Raw genomic sequence first — 22,877 nt, forward strand, 5'->3', positions numbered from 1 at the left:
CAGCACATAGCACATAACCCACATTGATGGAAACCCTGACTTCTGCTACTGGTTATTTTTTATGGATTCGATTGAACTATGGACAAGCTTGTCTTTAAGTGAGGGTGCTCTTATATACAGTATATTACTGAAGGTTTTTCAGGTATATGGTTACCAATGACTGGGTCTGTTTTAAACATTTTCCAGTGTTTTCTAAAACCCTTTATGTTGACAATTAAAATTGCACACAAAAGACCAATAAGAGTCATGTTTTTCTTTCTTGTTACTTTGTTTATTTTTTCTTTCTTGTTAGTAATATTTATCTGGCAACCATCGTAGCTTTCTCTTGGGCAGAAATGATTAAGTCAGCACTGTAACCTTTATCAATAACTATACGGGCTCCCTTCTCTTTCATCTGTATATCACAATTTGTATGTCCCTCATGGAGAAGTAAAGACGTCAAAGTGAGGTTATTTAAAGCTAAGTTGAAATGGATACATAAATGAAAAACCCTAATCCAAGATGGCCTTAATAGGGCATTTGAAATTAAGTGTATTTTGTGATGATTTTACTTCCACTTTATAATACTCCTCTGTTTATATATTATTTTAATGAAAATCTTTTTTATGAATATACTTAGATTAGACTCCATCTGCTCATGCTGTATTTTGAAAAATGTGAGTGCTGCCCTGTTATATTAACTTAGCTGGTGCTGCACCCTCAATATTGGTAAATAAGCACATTACCATAAGGATGTCTCTCTTTTTAAAACCATTTTTGACACATTATAGCACTGTAGCACTCTTTTTGCATGATCACTGCACCTTTTTGCACTGCTAGCACAATGACACTTTTGATCTGCGCACTTTATTGATATACTGTCTTCTATCTCACATCCATGTGAAACTCCACGTAAATATCTGGATGGATATAAGAGGAGGAGTCTAACGAGGAGGAAGACTGAGATGAAAAGAAATCCTTTACAAGCACATTTTCATGTGTATCTGGTATGCATATGTGTGGACACTGTTTGTTGAGTCACTTTTGAGAACACTGAAGGTGCAGCTGATTTACCTTTAAAACATTAATTAGATTTGGTCTTTTTGGAAATTGGACTGTTTTGAAATCTGGCGGCTGCCACTGAATATTGGAGTGTTTTTATATATTTATATGCTTGACTAGCTATAAGCTAGTGATTATTTGTTTTAAGGCACCTGAGTTCTTTTTGAGAATAAGTTTGTAGTGCTACTTGGAGGACGATATTGGTGTGGAGGCGGAGCAATTGCCAAATATGGGGATGTCACCTCCTAGGGTATCCGGACGGCTTATCGATCCAGCAAAGACCGACAACCAACAGATCGACAACCTAAAATCGAACTTAACTTGATCGACAACACTAAAAGGTCGACAAACATTACATCGACAACAACAATAGGTCGACAACACCATGTCCGACAACAAAACAACACCGACAAACACAACATAGACACATGACAACATCGACAACATGTTCACAGACAAAAGAAAACATAGAACGGAAATATCACAGACATCACAATCATCGACAACAAACATATAGACATTCAAACTGATCGACACGAAACATATATACAAACCAATAGTTCGATAATACACTCATAGACAAACACAAACCTAGACAACAAGAAACATAGACAACAAATAGATCGACAACAAACAGATCGACACAACATTAATAGACATCACATGGAACAGACACACCGTAAGATAGACAAACATAAAGGTCGACAACATTAAAACAGACAACAAACAGATCGACACAACATTAATAGACATCACATGGAACAGACTCACCGTAAGATAGACAAACATAAAGGTCGACAACACTAAAACAGACAACAAACAGATCGACACAACATTAATAGACATAACAATAATAGACCTACCAATATTTCTACACTTTCCTCTTATGCGTGGAACTACAAGTCCAAGGCTGCCCGCCAATCTCCCACAAGCCTTTACCCACTGCCGCCAATCATTCCCTGCATGGTACACTATCCCCCCCCCCCCCCCATCCCTGCGCACCCCTCTATTTCTGGACGTACACTCCTATGTGTTCTCTTCACACCCCACCCCCCTGCACCCCATCAGGCGTCTTGCATTAGACGCTACCCCCGTTGATAGCTTCAGCCGCCCGACTCTCCTCTTATGCCTGGAACTACAAGTCCAAGGCTGACCCCCAAGCTCCCACAAGCCTCTTATACCTGGAACTACAAGTCCAAGGCTGACCGCCAAGCTCCCACAAGCCTCTTATGCCTGGAACTACAAGTCCAAGGCTGACCGCCAAGCTCCCACAAGCCTTTACCCACTGCCGTCAATTATTCCCTGCATGGTACACTATCCCCCCCCCATCCCTGCGCACCCCATCAGGCGTCTTGCATTAGACGCTACCCCCGTTAATAGCTTCATCCGCCCGACTCTCCTCTTCTGCCTGGAACTACAAGTCCAAGGCTGACCGCCAAGCTCCCACAAGCCTTTACCCACTGCCGTCAATTATTCCCTGCATGGTACACTAGCCCCCCCCATCCCTGCGCACCCCATCAGGCGTCTTGCATCAGACGCTACCCCGCTAATAGATTCAGCCGCCCGACTTTCCTCTTATGCGTGGAACTACAAGTACAAGGCTGCCCGACAATCTCCCACAAGCCTTTACCCACTGCCGTCAATCATTCCCTGCATGGTACACTATCCCCCCCCCCCCCCCCATCCCTGCGCACCCCTCTATTTCTGGACGTACACTCCTATGTGTTCTCTTCACACCCCACCCCCCTGCACCCCATCAGGCGTCTTGCATTAGACGCTACCCCCGTTAATAGCTTCAGCCGCCCGACTCTCCTCTTATGCCTGGAAATACAAGTCCAAGGCTGACCGCCAAGCTCCCACAAGCCTCTTATGCCTGGAACTACAAGTACAAGGCTGACCGCCAAGCTCCCACAAGCCTCTTATGCCTGGAACTACAAGTACAAGGCTGACCGCCAAGCTCCCACAAGCCTCTTATGCCTGGAACTACAAGTCCAAGGCTGACCGCCAAGCTCCCACAAGCCTTTACCCACTGCCGTCAATTATTCCCTGCATGGTACACTATCCCCCCCCCCATCCCTGCGCACCCCATCAGGCGTCTTGCATTAGACGCTACCCCCGTTAATAGCTTCAGCCGCCCGACTCTCCTCTTATGCCTGGAACTACAAGTCCAAGGCTGACCGCCAAGCTCCCACAAGCCTTTACCCACTGCCGTCAATCATTCCCTGCATGGTACACTATCCCCCCCCCCCCCTCCCTGCGCACCCATACTAAACAAATTAAATCATGTTTATGTCTCCCTTACACCCCTATCTGTAGACTCCAAGTCTCTTACATACAAACACCATACTAATCCGAGTCACATAAAGTTCACCACTTATCTTATTGTCTCCTCCAGACCCCATGTCTCTCCTGTCAAAACCTTTGAATGATCACGCACCCAAGAACATGTTGGGTGCGTGTTGTTTTCAAACTCCAAATAATAAAACCCCCCCCCAGACTATTCTATGCACCCTCATTGAAGTCATCACCCTTCCCAAATTTACACCCCCCCCAATCCATCCAAAATGAAAAGCTTCCTCCGCTAATTTCCAAATCAAATACCCTCCTCTAAAGCATGGAACTACAAGTCCAAGGCTGCCCGCCAATCTCCCACAAGCCTTTACCCACTGCCGCCAATCATTCCCTGCATGGTACACTATCCCCCCCCCCCCCCCCATCCCTGCGCACCCCTCTATTTTTGGACGTACACTCCTATGTGTTCTCTTCACACCCCACCCCCCTGCACCCCATCAGGCGTCTTGCATTAGACGCTACCCCCGTTAATAGCTTCAGCCGCCCGACTCTCCTCTTATGCCTGGAACTACAAGTCCAAGGCTGACCGCCAAGCTCCCACAAGCCTTTACCCACTGCCGTCAATTATTCCCTGCATGGTACACTAGCCCCCCCCATCCCTGCGCACCCCATCAGGCGTCTTGCATCAGACGCTACCCCCGTTAATAGCTTCAGCCGCCCGACTCTCCTCTTATGCCTGGAACTACAAGTCCAAGGCTGACCGCCAAGCTCCCACAAGCCTTTACCCACTGCCGTCAATTATTCCCTGCATGGTACACTAGCCCCCCCCATCCCTGCGCACCCCATCAGGCGTCTTGCATCAGACGCTACCCCGCTAATAGATTCAGCCGCCCGACTTTCCTCTTATGCGTGGAACTACAAGTACAAGGCTGCCCGACAATCTCCCACAAGCCTTTACCCACTGCCGTCAATCATTCCCTGCATGGTACACTTTCCCCCCCCCCCCCCATCCCTGCGCACCCCTCTATTTCTGGACGTACACTCCTATGTGTTCTCTTCACACCCCACCCCCCTGCACCCCATCAGGCGTCTTGCATTAGACGCTACCCCCGTTAATAGCTTCAGCCGCCCGACTCTCCTCTTATGCCTGGAAATACAAGTCCAAGGCTGACCGCCAAGCTCCCACAAGCCTCTTATGCCTGGAACTACAAGTACAAGGCTGACCGCCAAGCTCCCACAAGCCTCTTATGCCTGGAACTACAAGTACAAGGCTGACCGCCAAGCTCCCACAAGCCTCTTATGCCTGGAACTACAAGTCCAAGGCTGACCGCCAAGCTCCCACAAGCCTTTACCCACTGCCGTCAATTATTCCCTGCATGGTACACTATCCCCCCCCCCATCCCTGCCCACCCCATCAGGCGTCTTGCATTAGACGCTACCCCCGTTAATAGCTTCAGCCGCCCGACTCTCCTCTTATGCCTGGAACTACAAGTCCAAGGCTGACCGCCAAGCTCCCACAAGCCTTTACCCACTGCCGTCAATCATTCCCTGCATGGTACACTATCCCCCCCCCCCCCCCTCCCTGCGCACCCATACTAAACAAATTAAATCATGTTTATGTCTCCCTTACACCCCTATCTGTAGACTCCAAGTCTCTTACATACAAACACCATACTAATCCGAGTCACATAAAGTTCACCACTTATCTTATTGTCTCCTCCAGACCCCATGTCTCTCCTGTCAAAACCTTTGAATGATCACGCACCCAAGAACATGTTGGGTGCGTGTTGTTTTCAAACTCCAAATAATAAAACCCCCCCCCAGACTATTCTATGCACCCTCATTGAAGTCATCACCCTTCCCAAATTTACACCCCCCCCAATCCATCCAAAATGAAAAGCTTCCTCCGCTAATTTCCAAATCAAATACCCTCCTCTAAAGCATGGAACTACAAGTCCAAGGCTGCCCGCCAATCTCCCACAAGCCTTTACCCACTGCCGCCAATCATTCCCTGCATGGTACACTATCCCCCCCCCCCCCCCCCATCCCTGCGCACCCCTCTATTTTTGGACGTACACTCCTATGTGTTCTCTTCACACCCCACCCCCCTGCACCCCATCAGGCGTCTTGCATTAGACGCTACCCCCGTTAATAGCTTCAGCCGCCCGACTCTCCTCTTATGCCTGGAACTACAAGTCCAAGGCTGACCGCCAAGCTCCCACAAGCCTTTACCCACTGCCGTCAATTATTCCCTGCATGGTACACTAGCCCCCCCCATCCCTGCGCACCCCATCAGGCGTCTTGCATCAGACGCTACCCCCGTTAATAGCTTCAGCCGCCCGACTCTCCTCTTATGCCTGGAACTACAAGTCCAAGGCTGACCGCCAAGCTCCCACAAGCCTTTACCCACTGCCGTCAATTATTCCCTGCATGGTACACTAGCCCCCCCCATCCCTGCGCACCCCATCAGGCGTCTTGCATTAGACGCTACCCCCGTTAATAGCTTCAGCCGCCCGACTCTCCTCTTATGCCTGGAACTACAAGTCCAAGGCTGACCGCCAAGCTCCCACAAGCCTTTACCCACTGCCGTCAATCATTCCCTGCATGGTACACTATCCCCCCCCCCCCCCTCCCTGCGCACCCATACTAAACAAATTAAATCATGTTTATGTCTCCCTTACACCCCTATCTGTAGACTCCAAGTCTCTTACATACAAACACCATACTAATCCGAGTCACATAAAGTTCACCACTTATCTTATTGTCTCCTCCAGACCCCATGTCTCTCCTGTCAAAACCTTTGAATGATCACGCACCCAAGAACATGTTGGGTGCGTGTTGTTTTCAAACTCCAAATAATAAAACCCCCCCCCAGACTATTCTATGCACCCTCATTGAAGTCATCACCCTTCCCAAATTTACACCCCCCCCAATCCATCCAAAATGAAAAGCTTCCTCCGCTAATTTCCAAATCAAATACCCTCCTCTAAAGCATGGAACTACAAGTCCAAGGCTGCCCGCCAATCTCCCACAAGCCTTTACCCACTGCCGCCAATCATTCCCTGCATGGTACACTATCCCCCCCCCCCCCCCCATCCCTGCGCACCCCTCTATTTTTGGACGTACACTCCTATGTGTTCTCTTCACACCCCACCCCCCTGCACCCCATCAGGCGTCTTGCATTAGACGCTACCCCCGTTAATAGCTTCAGCCGCCCGACTCTCCTCTTATGCCTGGAACTACAAGTCCAAGGCTGACCGCCAAGCTCCCACAAGCCTTTACCCACTGCCGTCAATTATTCCCTGCATGGTACACTAGCCCCCCCCATCCCTGCGCACCCCATCAGGCGTCTTGCATCAGACGCTACCCCGCTAATAGATTCAGCCGCCCGACTTTCCTCTTATGCGTGGAACTACAAGTACAAGGCTGCCCGACAATCTCCCACAAGCCTTTACCCACTGCCGTCAATCATTCCCTGCATGGTACACTATCCCCCCCCCCCCCCCCATCCCTGCGCACCCCTCTATTTCTGGACGTACACTCCTATGTGTTCTCTTCACACCCCACCCCCCTGCACCCCATCAGGCGTCTTGCATTAGACGCTACCCCCGTTAATAGCTTCAGCCGCCCGACTCTCCTCTTATGCCTGGAAATACAAGTCCAAGGCTGACCGCCAAGCTCCCACAAGCCTCTTATGCCTGGAACTACAAGTACAAGGCTGACCGCCAAGCTCCCACAAGCCTCTTATGCCTGGAACTACAAGTACAAGGCTGACCGCCAAGCTCCCACAAGCCTCTTATGCCTGGAACTACAAGTCCAAGGCTGACCGCCAAGCTCCCACAAGCCTTTACCCACTGCCGTCAATTATTCCCTGCATGGTACACTATCCCCCCCCCCATCCCTGCCCACCCCATCAGGCGTCTTGCATTAGACGCTACCCCCGTTAATAGCTTCAGCCGCCCGACTCTCCTCTTATGCCTGGAACTACAAGTCCAAGGCTGACCGCCAAGCTCCCACAAGCCTTTACCCACTGCCGTCAATCATTCCCTGCATGGTACACTATCCCCCCCCCCCCCTCCCTGCGCACCCATACTAAACAAATTAAATCATGTTTATGTCTCCCTTACACCCCTATCTGTAGACTCCAAGTCTCTTACATACAAACACCATACTAATCCGAGTCACATAAAGTTCACCACTTATCTTATTGTCTCCTCCAGACCCCATGTCTCTCCTGTCAAAACCTTTGAATGATCACGCACCCAAGAACATGTTGGGTGCGTGTTGTTTTCAAACTCCAAATAATAAACCCCCCCCCCAGACTATTCTATGCACCCTCATTGAAGTCATCACCCTTCCCAAATTTACACCCCCCCCAATCCATCCAAAATGAAAAGCTTCCTCCGCTAATTTCCAAATCAAATACCCTCCTCTAAAGCATGGAACTACAAGTCCAAGGCTGCCCGCCAATCTCCCACAAGCCTTTACCCACTGCCGCCAATCATTCCCTGCATGGTACACTATCCCCCCCCCCCCACCCATCCCTGCGCACCCCTCTATTTCTGGACGTACACTCCCATTCTTCTCATACCTCCCCCTGTACCCCTTTATGTGCCTCTAATGAGACTCTGGCACCTACAAAGTTATTTCTATTGCGTGTCGCTACAAGTCTCATTCCGGACCATGAACAATCGTATGACGGCACTCTCCATATATTATTGACAAACCTCTCTAAGTATACATTTTTTATATTTTATACTAGTATAGAGTATGTATCCTAATAAAAGTTTTTTATTTAAATCCAATCAATATCCCAACGTTTTACCCTTAAAAAATATTTGTTAATTTTAACCCTCCCACTTATTTAAATTTAAAGTTTTGGCCATTGGTTACATTTGAATATATTTTAACTCTCCTCCCTCTTCAAAATGCTATAAAGAGTTACTCTTAGCTCAGGTCTACATAATCGACATTCATCCAGCCTTCTGATCAAGTACTCATTCGTATTTCAACTATGGCTGATGAACCTTCATGTCGTTTGGTTCCTTCTACAAGAGGAATGCTCTTAAACATAGACGGATATCTTTTGGCAAAAAACAAGCAGCGTGGTGATGTCGTCTATTGGCACTGCACAGAGAGGAAGACCGGCCCTTGTTCATGTTTTGCAAAGACGACCATTGTTGCAGGACAGCACCAACTTAATACTCATGGAGAACATACTCATACTCCGAAGGCTGAAAAAACAGATGTTGCCATTGCCAAGGCATCAATAAAGCAACGTGCAAGTGGATACCAATGATCCACCATCTGTAATAATTCAAGCGGTTACTGCCCAAATGCCGTCTACTAGTGCTGCCTGTCTTCCTAACAGTGAATCCCTCCGTAAACTTGTGAAAAGGGTAAGGAGAGCGGATTGCCCACCTGAGCCAACCACACTCGATGATATTGATATCCCACATAATTTGGAATACATTGATGGGATAAAATTTCTTGGAAAGGACAGTACTTTCCACAACGAAAGGACACTATTATTCAGTACAGAAGCTAACTTGCGGAAGCTTCATGAGGCACCGTATTGGGTAATGGATGGCACTTTCAAAACGTGTCCAACCCTATTTAGACAAATATACTCAATTCATGCTATGGTTGGCACAGATGACAGTACGCAACGCTTCGTCCCACTGGTCTATGGATTGCTTAGTAGCAAAAGTGAGGTTTGTTATATCCGTTTTTTAGAAGACCTACAGGATTATGCACAGGAATATGATATTCTATTTTCTCCTCTTTACATTTTGACAGATTTTGAGAATGCTGCAATACAAGCAGCTAAACAAGTTTTTCCGAGTAGCACACATAAGTGTTGCTTGTTTCATTTAGGTCAAAATATTTGGCGAAAAATTCAATCATGTGGCTTATCTGTACAATATGGACGTGATCATGCTTTTGCTATGAAACTTAGGAACCTTCAGGCACTTTCCTTCCTCCCAGCAGACGAAATCCCTGCTGCATTTGAACAATTAAAATCAGAAATGCCTCCTAATGCTGCTACATTAGTAACTTATTTTGAGGAGACATATATATTGGGGCGGCTTAGAGAACGAACCAGAAGTCAAAACAGATGTCCCCCACTGTTTCCACCATGCATGTGGTCAGTGCATGACAATATGGTTGGTGGGATTCCAAGGACCCAAAATAAGTTGGAAGGATGGCACAGGAGATGGAATATTCTCCTGGGAGAGAAAAAGTTTGGAGTCTACAAACTTATCTCCTATCTTCACAAGGAGCAACAAATGACCACCAAGCTCATTGAAAAAGTAACCTTTAATGTTGCCCGAACACCAACCAAACGTGAAAATACTGCTCGAGAAGATGCACTACAGAAATGTTTTGCCCAACTTGGTTTCATAGATTTGATGGAATTTCTAAATGCCATTGCCTTCCATCTCAAGTTGGAGTAACTTTAAAACTAATTCTAAACATAGTTATTTTTTCATTTTAAAGTTAAGTTTCATATTTTCTATGGTTTATTTTTCATTAGTTGACTTTCAATCATTTAAAATACCATAAAAAAAAAACCACTTTTCACATATTGAATTTTCGGGTGCTATCATTACTGGTAAGTAGAATTTTTATAATTATAGAAATTAACTATTATTCAAGTATTTTCTACATTATGTTTTCCATTCTAAAATATACATCAATCAAAAATCTCTAGCTATATTTTAAAGATTTAAAATATAATGGTTTCCCATTTCAGTTTAGCACAGTTGTACCCATGTAATGTTTTTCATAAAGTTTCCCTTCATTAATTTTAACATAAATTTTATTAATATTCTTCAATTAAAACAATTATATTGTTTATCAAACAGATTTACAATATTTTCTATATCAAAACAAATATATATATATATTTGGTTGCACCATTTTTGAAATCCTATTTTTACTGCAACGGTTAGATTTTTTTATTTGCCTAATTCATGGTGTACATGCTGTGGTTCTCCATTTGCTGTTGAAATAAACATCCCAGCATGCACTCTCACAGGTTTGCTTTTATTATATTTAAACATGTTGTCCATGCTTGCTGGGAGGTGTATTTAAAATGCCGAAGGAAACCATGGACTAGGTAATGGTTAGGCAACCTTTGTCTCACCAACTTCTGTGTAACTAAACTACCCAGCATGCACTGCCACAGTGTTGGCATCACTATAATAAAAAAAAAGTTTAAAGGCATGCAGTATGCTGTGGTTCCATAACTCATTTAGACACATGCTGTGTTATCCTGGCCTTATCCTTATGAAATAACTGTTTTTAACACAATGAGATAAATTCTAATTTATGTATAAACTGTAAAAATGCAAAACAGTGATAGGTATTAATTAAATTATTAATGTTTTCTTGTGCATGTAACATACTAAATATTATGATTGGTTAATAACAATCTTACATTGTTACACCTCATTTCTCAAACAAGCAATACCCCCTTCCCTTAAATTTGATTATTTTTTTAAATTATAAAGAATTTATTAGCACACAAATGTCAATATAGTATAGTAGACACTAACTCTAAATTGATGTAACTGTAATGGTCTGCATGCAGGCTCAATCTAGCAGCAGCGATAGCGATGTTCGTCACCGCGCATCGCTATCGCAGAGGGGGCTACACACGAGTGATATGTGCAGAAAATCTAATCAATCTAGTCAGATTGATTAGATTTTAGCCATGGATCTCTCCATGAGTACCCCCCTTAATATTGCTCTCTAAATTGTATACAATTTCAAAGTGCATATCAACTATTCTAAACATTTGCTAACTTTTCTGCATTGCTAATATATTTACTCAATTTTTTTAAATTAGTTTACTGTTCTGACCTCCCAATCATCATCTGCAAGCCAAAGAAGATTTTTTCTCCTTATTACTTTCCAGGTAATATGCATTTTAAAACAATTTGATGTAGATAATTTGTCTTCTATTTATGTACCTTAATCATCTGTTCTAATGTAATAGTTTAATCTTGACATTGTTAATTATATTTTTTTTTCACCTAAACTAGTTATCTTGTTTGCCCTTCCAATCAACTGCAATCCGCTGATTAGGACTCCTCATTATTTGGTTTTGCGGTAACTATACCTATTGAAACAGTTTTTATCATTTTTATATTTAGCCTGTTTACGTACTTTAATCAGCTCTTAACAAAACATATTACATACATTAAATAATATTTTTAATTTATTTCTTACATAATCTTGTTAACTGTTATGACCTTTGAAATGTCTGATATCCATATCTTCATTTTTAGATTCATTCCTTTTTTTTTATTTAATTATAATTCTAAACTAAATTGTACTTCTAACATGAATCCTGGAATCATGTACCTTTAAAAATATTAACATATCTAAAATGAACATATTTGCTTTACCTATACACTAATATATATATTACTACACAGGACCATATCTCTAACTTTGGAAATGCCTAGTATGGATCCACTCTCTATTGTTAATATTACATAACAATAAAATATTATTCAACTGAATATATTTATTTGAAAAAATATCATATTTAACTATATTGTTATGACAGCAATATATTTAACATTTTCCTATTGAATTATTTTAAACAATAACCAAAATCAAATGTTCGTAATTTTTATCCATCATTAATATAAACACTGTCAGATTAGGATGGCAATAGTATTTCCACATCTTCTTCAGAAACTGTGTATATTTACCAAAATATAGTACAATAATAAAATTATACAATACTAATAAAACTGTGTAATATCTCTCAATGTTTGGGTATTAAAGTTGACAGATTTTTACCCTTAATGTAAACTAAAAAAAAATTACTCTTAGATTAACAAATATGAAAAAAAATTTTTTTTTTGTTTTTATATTATTATATAGAAAACACGTAAAAAAAATTCCTTTTTTAAATTTTTTTATTGAATCATCATTGTTTGTGCACACAGTGTATGACTATTTTTTTTTCAATACAGGAAAAGAAACTTGATCCACAATGAATCCACAACAAAGAATATGAAAACCATCTTGATCCTACATAACATAATCTGATGCGGTGATATTATTCTTATTAATCTTTATTATAGAAACATATACAATATATTTTTTTCAAGATTTATTTATAAATCTATTACCAGTTATAATATGTTAACCTGTTCAAAGTTCACCCTTTAGAAAATAAAAGTTTTATTCATTGAAAATACTATGTTAGCTTATTGTTTTTATTATTATTCCTCATACTTACAGCACCCTAAAACTTAAATGACGCAATATGTGGGAAATACATACGCGTGTATGTCTTTGAGGGAAACATGGGAAATGATGATAGCGTCAATTGGCTAGATGGTTTACGCCATCAAAGAACCATATATATTTGCTAATCTGATCCCATCCTTACCTTCATAATTTTAATTTCCAATTCCAATTTTTTATATATCAATATTAAAAATTTACTATTTTGCGAGTTTGGAAGCAAATTTGTGTAATGTGTACATTAAACACACAAATATGTTCCGATTGGTAATCTATTCAAATATTATTGCAAATACAATTAGAATATATAAATAGTGGGAGCGCAGAATGAATCCAATATATTATTTTATTTAAAATATTAATATGTCATCCACATAAAAATGCAGTACATGAACTAGCCTAAGAAAAAACAATTGATATTATATAAATGTAAACGAGACTGCCATATCTCCTGAACAAATATGAATAAAAATCCTTTAATAAACCCTAGTTAGGGCTGCATTAATGCTTCATGAAAATCAGCCGTGCGTCCACGAGCTGAAATGATTGTAAAAAGGAGACTGCTAAAAAGTGCCTCTGTTATAAGTCACTGTCCTCCTTATACACAATAGAATCTCATTGGTAGAGAGTGTCCCAGTACTGGACTTGCGGACAACCGTGCTGTAGTATTCTGTGGCAAATGGATAGTGATGGTCAAATTCTATTTGTGGTATATCACCTGATGTAGAAGCCTCTCCGTCAAAGGCGCTGTACTGAGCCGGGTTTGCTGGGGCTCTGTGCAGTGAACGTACAGCTGGTCTCGTCACCGGTGTACCATCCAGATGAACACGGTAGTTTAATTCTGCTGAAGGATGCTGTACCAGTCTGGATATGCAACAGTGTAAAAATACTGGCTACGGTCCACTCGATGCATGCGGCTCACAGGGTGTCAGGAGAATATAGCAGTCCAAATGAGGTGAATAAAATTCATTTCCTTCTGATGAAACGGCCAGCGTTGTGGGACGAGAAACGCGTTAAGGTACTCCTTTGAAGTACCTCATTTGGACTGCTATATTCTCTTAACACCCTGTGACCCGCATGCATCCAGTGGACCGTAGCCGCAATTAATACAGATTTTTCCACTAGCAGTCCAAATGAGGTACTTCAAAGGAGTACCTTAACGCGTTTCTCGTCCCACAACGCTGGCCGTTTCATCAGAAGGAAATGAATTTTATTTCATTTCAAAGGTACTCCTTTGAAGGACCTCATTTGGACTGCTATATTCTCCTGACACCCTGTGAGCCGCATGCATCGAGTGGACCGTAGCCGCAATTAATACGGATTTTTACACCAGCGGACGGAGAATCTGCTGCTCCAGTATTTTTACACTGTTGCATATCCAGACTGGTACAGCATCCTTCAGCAGAATTAAACTACCGTGTTCATCTGGATGGTACACCGGTGACGAGACCAGCTGTACGTTCACTGCACAGAGCCCCAGCAAACCCGGCTCAGTACAGCGCCTTTGACGGAGAGGCTTCTACATCAGGTGATATACCACAAATAGAATTTGACCATCACTATCCATTTGCCACAGAATACTACAGCACGGTTGTCCGCAAGTCCAGTACTGGGACACTCTCTACCAATGAGATTCTATTGTGTATAAGGAGGACAGTGACTTATAACAGAGGCACTTTTTAGCAGTCTCCTTTTTACAATCATTTCAGCTCGTGGACGCACGGCTGATTTTCATGAAGCATTAATGCAGCCCTAACTAGGGTTTATTAAAGGTTTTTTATTCATATTTGTTCAGGAGATATGGCAGTCTCGTTTACATTTATATAATATCAATTGTTTTTTCTGAGGCTAGTTCATGTACTGCATTTTTATGTGGATGACATATTAATATTTTAAATAAAACAATATATTGGATTCATTCTGCGCTCCCACTCTTTCTTTTTTCACACTCACTTTGATCCATTGTTGGGGCAGCCCGCCCACAACTGGTGAGCAGCCGCCTGAATCCAACTACATATAGTGTGTGTATTTTAGAGCGCAAATCTTTTGTATATATTTTTTGAATATATAAATGCATTGTTAAGCAAATGCAAATTATTAACAATACAAAACTTGCAATAATTTTTTTGGGATATTATTAGAATATAAATTATATATATATGCATGAACAATCACTGTAATATGGAATATGTGTCTGTACATATATTTTCTCTATTTTTATCTTGAACATATTAGTATGTGAACCCCACCAACATGAACAAACCAAAACAAAACAAAATAAATTTAGAACATTTTCAGGAATGCACGACTTGAAGTATCTCAGAAAGTATATTCCTATTATCGATTTGTCTTTTCAAACAGGACACATGGATGACTCTGTATCCCTCTGTCTTCAGTTCCTTCACCCTGGCTCGCAAGACCGTTTGTGACATATCTAAAAATGAAGTAAAACAGGTAAGTTCTTGAAAGTTAATTTCCATACTTTTGTCCACCTTATCTTTAACTGTAGTCTTCATTTTAAAAGAAATGCAAGGTTTAAAGGTAACAACCCTAATTATAATAAAATATTACAATATATATTTCTCATTGTGACTCTAGATCAGTAGTGCACCGAAGATTTTTCCATCATTTGTATTAGCAATGGTTAAGTTAAAGATATACAAGCACTATAGTAATGGGTTCCATCATAAATTATGTTTCACGGCACAGACAAAATTATCATGTCCAAACAACCCCAAAATATTGCAAAAATCACCATTCAATGGAAGCACTACTGACTAATAAAATACATTCTGAAAGAATGCATTTCTTGGACAAAGCAATGCCGTATGTCTGAGTTTAATTTATTAGTCTGCGGTGCCGATGTTTGATGTATGTATATATATATATATATATATATATATATATATATATATATATATAGTGTCAGTTTGTACTGTGCTCCAAACAATAAATACAATATGCTGCAGTGACCTCCTCGTCAGCTTGGCATAAGATGACTATGTAGATGAAAGGTAATCGGCTGCACTCACACTGCCGTATTCAATGATGCAAAAAGTGTCCCTTTATTGCCTACATGTTTTGTTAAAAATCCCCTTCTTCAGGGACAGATTTCTGTCCAAATAACTTGAAAATATCTACATATATTTAAAAGTTTATTATATCCTGTTTAACACTCTTCTTCCTTATGTCTTTACTCTTTTTTTATTTGTTTTCCTTTTATATTTCAGGCAACTTTGTCTACATGTGTGTTTCCAGAGCTCTGGTCCTCTACATAAAACAAAGATATTTGTATGCTACATGCCAGCATTTTGCTTATACTCCACTCTTGTGATGTCTAAACTTGTAGCCTATAACACTCTGCTAAGACTGTATCCAAAGTAAATCAAATGATGTTTTTTTTTTGAAAAATTTACAAACCATACACAAAATTACAATAGAAAATCAATGTAGGATTAACTTAGTTTCCTATTGAGTTTGGTGATTCAAACTCACAATTTGAATAAGAAGCCTATGGCTAAAACTAATTAAAAATAATAAATGTTAGTGTTATATGTAGGATTTTTTAAGTGCAGGATGATGATCGTTGAGTAGGGCACATTTGTTATCTTGAGGAAACACATTTTTTATGTTACGTTTTTCAAAAAAAGCATAGCACATATGTCTCACCATATTTAGTTATCTGATAATGCAATCTATATACATTTATTAATTACCTTTAATATTTAAGCTTCATCCTCATCGTTAGCTTCCTGTCTCTTCCAATGTTGAATTTGAATATTTGCACGCTCTAATCTGACTCGAAGATCCATATTCTCATCATAGCTTGAGCTAGGTCGATAAGCCAATTGCAATCTTGAATGCACTTCTGATGCTACAGCTATGCTTCTCAAATTTGTGTTTTCAGGGCTGTATTCAGAGGGTACAGGTGCAGCGGTGGATTTATACTTTCCTGTTGCAGCGGTGGATTCTGAGGGTCCTGAGTCAGCGGTGGATTCTGAGGCAATTTGTCCAGTAGTGGATTCTGAGTGTCCTGGTTTTGGCTTCAATAAATAGGGCCCTGGTGCAGTGGTGGATACATTGAGGCCTCTATAAGCAGTGGATACATAGTCTCCATGTAAGTTGTTGTATACATAGGGTCCTGATAAAGTGGAGGATACATAGGGTCCTGTAAAAGTAGTGGATACATAGGGTCTTGATGCAGGGATGGATACATAGGGTTCTGCTAAAATTGAGGATACATAGTGTCCTGTTACAGTCGTGGATACAGAGGGTTCTGTTGCAGTGGTGGATACATAGGGTCCTGCTGAAGTGGAGGATACATAGGGTCCTGTAAAAGTAGTGGATACATAGGGTCTTGATGCAGGGATGGATACATAGGGTTCTGCTAAAATTGAGGATACATAGTGTCCTGTTATAGTCGTGGATACAGAGGGTTCTGTTGCAGTGGTGGATACATAGGGTCCTGCTGAAGTGGAGGATACATAGGGTCCTGTAAAAGTAGTGGATACATAGGGTCTTGATGCAGGGATGGATACATAGGGTTCTGCTAAAGTTGAGGATACATAGTGTCCTGTTACAGTCGTGCATACATAGGGTTCTGTTGCAGTGGTGGATACATAGGGTCTTGGTGCAGGGATGGATGCATAGGGTCCTGCAAAAGTGGAGGATACACAGGGTCCTGTTTCACGTATGGATACATAGGGTCCTGATAATGTCGAGGATACATAGGGTCCTGTTAAAGTAGTGGATACATAGGGTCTTGGTGCAGGGATGGATACATAGGGTTCTGATAATGTCGAGGATACATAGGGTCCTGTTAAAGTAGTGGATAGATAGGGTCCTGCTGCAGTGGTGGATACATAGGGTCCTGGTAAAGTGTAGGATGCATATGGTCCTGTTAAAGTGGTGGAAACATTGGTACTTGCTGCAGCAGTGGATACAGAGTATACTGGTAAAGTGGTGGATACATAGGTTACTGTTGCAGTGGTGGATACATAGGGTCCTGGTAAAGTGGTGGATACATCTGTTCCTGCTGCAGGGGTGGATACAGATTCTCCTGGTAAAGTGGTGTATAGATAGGTTCCAGGTGCAGCGCTCGTTGCATACTCTCTGTGTGTAGAGCTTGTTACATAGTCTCCACGTGTACAGCTGGATACAAAGGTTCCTGCTGTAGCATTGGATATACAAGAAGGATTATCTGATCTGGACATTCTTTGTCTTTCTTCTGTCAACAGTTGCATGAAAGTGGAAATCATGCGTGTGATGGTAATAGTCTCATACTGCCATGCTAGCATTTGATTTATACTGTGCTGCATCTGTTGGTAGTTGATTGCTGCCACATTCTGTGATGAAACAAGATGATCGTAAAAATTTGCAAGAGTGACAAGTGCTTGATTCTGTTGTCTTTGTGTTGTGTTGAGAATCTGTATATTATTATTCAGCTGATTTATTTGATGTTCAATTTTTTTCATTTCTTCATTTCTATTCCTCTCAATTAGCTGCATGGTTTCCTTTAAAGAATCCTGTTGGCTAATGGTTTGTGATCTGCTAACGTCACATTCTGTGTGTATAAAAAGTTCTAGGTACAGTTAATACATCAATTTACAGACAATTTATTAAGTATAGTTAGAAGAACCAAAAAATCAAGTTATAAAAAAACCAGTATCTATTAATGATAGTGGATCTCATTAAAATCTATGTTTTATACATTAAAAAAATTTACCTTGATTTGTAGAGTCCAGGAATTGGTCTTGAAGACCATGGTCAATTACACTAGAATGTGCAGTCTCTGCATTCAATTCCACCTGGTTGGTATCTTCTGTATCAATATTACTTTTCTGGCTGTGCAATACAGGCTCCTCATTAATGTTATCCTGTGTCTGTGTGGCAGTCACCATGTTGCTTTCTATGGCTTAAAACATAATAGATAAATACCATTAATCTTAAACATAGTTTTTAACCATATTGAATATCAATGATAGTACATTTTAATTATATTGATCAAAATAAATACCTTTATCTAACATTAAAGGGTTTAGCATGGTTGAATTTTCTTCCTCCATGAAAGGATCATCCATTGTTGATTGTTCTTGCCTCATGGATGTTTCATTTACCGTGGAAGTCTCTACCGTAGTGGAACTTTGAACCACAGAAGAATATTCTTGCATCATTGATGTTTGGTCCGCCGTGGAATGATCATCCACTCTTGCCGAATGTTTCAGCATTGATGGTTCGGCCACAAAGGAAGTATCATCCACTGTCGAAGTATGTTGCAGCATTGATGGTTGGTCCAACATGGTAGCATGGTCCGCTGTTGCATCATGATGCAGCATTGATGGTTCGTCCACCATGGAAGGATTGTCCAATGTTAAAATATGTGGCATCACTGATGGTTCATCCGCAGTTGGAGGAAAATTGTCTGTCATAACTGTTTTTGTTTCAGAAAAAGAAACTTTCCTTGAAATTGTTGTAAAGGAACCTGAAATAAATAATAGGTATATTTAACATTGCATACATATAAATACATAATATTTGATAGACATTACAATATTTCTAGCATTATAAAACTGTGTAAAGCATACCTCAAAAATGTATTTACTTATATTTTTTTACTAATATTTTTTAATACATATAATATTTTATTATATTTATTATTATTATTTTATTACAACAGAAAAAAAGCCTTTTTGGCTCAATAATATAGCTTCTAATCCAATTTTTGATTTATTTCTACAACATAGGGTAAAACATTATAGCTAGCACAATATTATTTTACAGTAGGAGGGCATGTTTATAAAATTAGAATAAGATGCTAGATAGCATGTGTGTATGTTTTTAGGTTCAACGCTAACTCAGGAAAGTAGGTAGCAATTTACAACACACTGTGGAAATATTTGACTAAAAATCTGTAAAAAAAAAAGGTGAGTCTAATACAAAGCTCTAACACTTATCTGTGTGGCCGGTAAGGGGGTGACAGTTAAAAATCATTACTGGTCGGCCTTGCGTGGATGAATAGTGACAAGACATAAGTGTATGGAGAAGGGTTGTCGGTACTTAGTTATATAGTAAAAAATTTCAACATGGGTTTTTAATTCTGTTTTTGTTCTCACATTCCTCGTTAAGTGATGTGTTGTGTAAGGTGCCTAGCTCAGCTACCGCTGTATTATTTGCAGGTTCCCATTCCCAATTGTTGTCCAAGTTGATCCTTAAATAGGAAGAAAAATAACTAATTAAATTAAGAAGGTTGGACTCAGGTCTACTTATTTCTCATGTCAATCTAATGACCATGTCTACATAATAAATGTTGACTTTTAGTAGCCCAATCAATGTTTATCTACCTAATGACCTCCTACATGAAAAAATTAAGTTCGGATATCTTACATATATAACATAGTGAGGGTTGCCTGTAGTCCACACATTTACAGCATTTAGAAGAGTAGCATCAGCAGCAGGATTGGGCTGACAAAGAATGGCATAATTCTCCTTTGCGCCTGCAATTTTACCCATTGGCGGCAGCAGCGTTCGTAGAATGTCCTTTATAAGTGTAATTATTGATAATCAATTACAAAGTAATCAGTTAACTTTTGGTATATCTCGTTGATAAAACGAGAGACATAAGTAAGAGATTTTAATTTAATTAATTTATTTTGATTATACTAGCATTTACTTAGCAATTAACTATTTTTTTCAGCTAATAATTATATATGTATTTAAAAAAAAAAATTACATTGATTTTTAATTATGACCAAAGTATTTATTTTGGCTCAATAGAACAAAGAAATTAACAGTATATGTTTTCATATGCACTATATTTTGAAATATCTTACATAAACTATTTATTATCTAACTCACGATATAACATCATACAATATTGCAAACATTATTTACTGTTTAGTTGTAACGTTTTTACTTTTGTTTTAAATTTTTTACCAGACTGTTGCTCTTCCAAATTCTTCTGCTTTTTCTTATGTGTTTTCTTTTGATTTTTTTCTTGAGCAACCTTAAGTTCTTTAGCAAATATAAAAAATAAAATAAAAATATTACAGTTACTAAACATTTTAATATCACACACACACACACACACACACACACACACACACACACACACACACACACACACACATTGAGTAAACCTTATCCTAAATGATGGGTTCAGGTACTAATTTGGATATACAATTTGAAAGTATTTGTACTAACTGCATATCATAATGAGATCGCATGGCGATGGTGTCCAAATTGAAGCACAGAGTGCATTTATGTTTAATATACACATTATACACAAACCCGTAAGGTCATTTTATACAATTTTTTAACATACTTTGTGCATTAAACAAAGTGTGTGTATATTTACACAATTAATTTGTTTCATATACACATTATACAAACAGCCTGAAGGTCAATTTATGTAATTTTCTTTATAATGTTGTGTATTAAAATAATTATTTTCACATTTGCCATCATAAAACAAATTTTTCACTATCTTACTCTCCCATTAAAATATATGTGTAAACATTTTTTATTTTATTGATTGATATTGGGCTATGGCATACTCCACCTATGTTTGTGTGTATATAGATATAGACACACACACATCTGGTGGATTGATATTTTTCATGGACAATACGCTATATATTATCTATCTATCTATCTATCTATCTATCTATCTATCTAGATATAGTTATATACATATTTATAGTTTGTAAAATAGTTACCCTGGGAACCAGTGGGTGGCCTCTCGTCATCTTGTACCATTCTAAAGTGCTCTTCTAGTTTTTTCTCCCAAACCTTTTGGAGTTTTCTTCTACACTTTATTTTATGATTTGTCTTCCTCTTACAGTCACGTAGTCTCTTTTTGCAGCTTTCAGGAGTTCGATGTATATCTCGAGCTGTAGACACAGATTTTGCTATTTCTTCCCAAGTATTATTTTTAAATTTCTGGTGTACATTAAAAGCTTCGGGACCAAATAGCTGACATGTATGATGAATAACTTGGTCAATGAGGGTGTCTGTTTCATCATCTGTGAACTTTGGGGCCCTGTGGATGCTTCCTTCATCAGGAGATTCATATTCATCATGAGAAGCATCACTGTGACTCTTCTGACTGTGAGATGTTTCAGCTTCATCTTGAGTAAGTGAGGTTCGTTTTCTGCTACCACCCTCTGCCATTTTTTAAAACTAAGACAATCTAAATAAAGACAAAGATTTACTAAATAATTCTATATATATGTTCTATAATTTTTTTCTATTAATCATTTATTAATTAAGAATTATGTTTTCAATTTATCTGGAGCCATGCACTGATACTTAGATGCCAAATAATTCACTAGCCTTGAAACATCCATCGATGGTAGTAAACCATCTGTTTCTCCCCATCAATGTTAAAATTATTCAAACCTGATATAGACCTTGAAAAAGGGACAGCATAGTCCAGAAACGCGTTGGTTTGCCATGCTGTGCCTTATTCCATAATCAAGACGGACAATCTCTGCATGCTTTGGGTAACATTTGTGATTCTAAACTCTGGAGCCTACTGCTTTCTCAACACCTGCGGCTCACACCAAATATAAGGGTACGATCACTTTCCTGCCTTCATTGTGAATCACAACGTGTTTGAGATTTTTTTTTTTCATATTTTTTTTCTTTTATGAAATATTTTACATTATACATTATACATATCAGCGGATTGGTTGCCATGGACAACTTCTCCACTGGCTCACTTTAACACACTTTTCAATGCTTCATGAATAGATCACTATGGGAGAGACGTCATGAGATCTCTGCCATAGCAGCGACGTACAGACACTAGAGGTCAGTAATGACCTCTAGTATCTGTCACTGGAGACGGCTACAGCGGACGCCCACACAGTCCACGGCGTCTGCTGCAGACGGGGAGCGGGCAGGCGGCGGTGACTGCGGACACAGGACGCAGCGCACTGGGCGTATGCACTGCTTGAATGCACAAATAACCGCTCATGGCAATACCAAATCAATATCAGCAGCATAACTATTTCTCAAGTAACAGTGTTTTAAGTGGGATGGCCATGGGTGTGTTCAGCTGCGATGTGAAAAGTGTGAGTGGACAAATATGGTCACTAAAGGGTCTATTCATACAGAAAACGAAAACATAATTGATACTTATCACTACACATCGCATTGCTTTGATGCGATGTATAGCTGTGATAAGTAGCAATTAATGTATACTTACCCTTAAGACGATGCGCTGCGGTGTCTAGGGCTATTGCGGTGAGGTCTGCTCCAGCGGTCCTTCC

The 22,877-nt window shown here is 40.1% G+C and overlaps 1 protein-coding gene and 1 long non-coding RNA gene across 3 annotated transcripts; one reads left to right on the forward strand and one right to left on the reverse strand.

Annotated features, from left to right (window-relative positions):
• Window positions 1-11,125: 11,125 nt before the first annotated feature.
• LOC134966498 (uncharacterized) lies at window positions 11,126-19,118 on the forward strand. Its single transcript, XR_010188658.1, has 6 exons — window positions 11,126-11,257; window positions 11,385-11,451; window positions 12,330-12,409; window positions 14,968-15,060; window positions 15,837-15,986; window positions 16,514-19,118. It is a non-coding gene; the product is annotated as an uncharacterized LOC134966498 (long non-coding RNA).
• On the reverse strand, window positions 14,955-22,441 carry LOC134966496 (serine-rich adhesin for platelets-like). 2 transcript variants are annotated; one of them, XM_063943279.1, is made up of 6 exons: window positions 21,321-22,441; window positions 20,539-20,616; window positions 18,623-19,087; window positions 18,332-18,520; window positions 16,323-18,187; window positions 14,955-15,040 (listed from the first exon to the last, which is right to left on the reverse strand). In XM_063943279.1, the coding sequence occupies exons 1-5, from the start codon at window positions 21,772-21,774 to the stop codon at window positions 16,332-16,334; spliced, it is 3,042 nt and encodes a 1,013-aa protein (XP_063799349.1). In that variant the 5' UTR covers window positions 21,775-22,441; the 3' UTR covers window positions 14,955-15,040; window positions 16,323-16,331. The 2 variants fall into 2 exon arrangements, with proteins under 2 accessions (XP_063799349.1, XP_063799350.1); XM_063943280.1 differs by having other exon boundaries at window positions 16,323-18,169; window positions 21,321-22,030.
• Window positions 22,442-22,877: the final 436 nt, after the last annotated feature.

Source organism: Pseudophryne corroboree, chromosome 10 (genome assembly GCF_028390025.1).
Source record: "Pseudophryne corroboree isolate aPseCor3 chromosome 10, aPseCor3.hap2, whole genome shotgun sequence".
Taxonomy (NCBI): Eukaryota; Metazoa; Chordata; class Amphibia; order Anura; family Myobatrachidae; genus Pseudophryne; species Pseudophryne corroboree.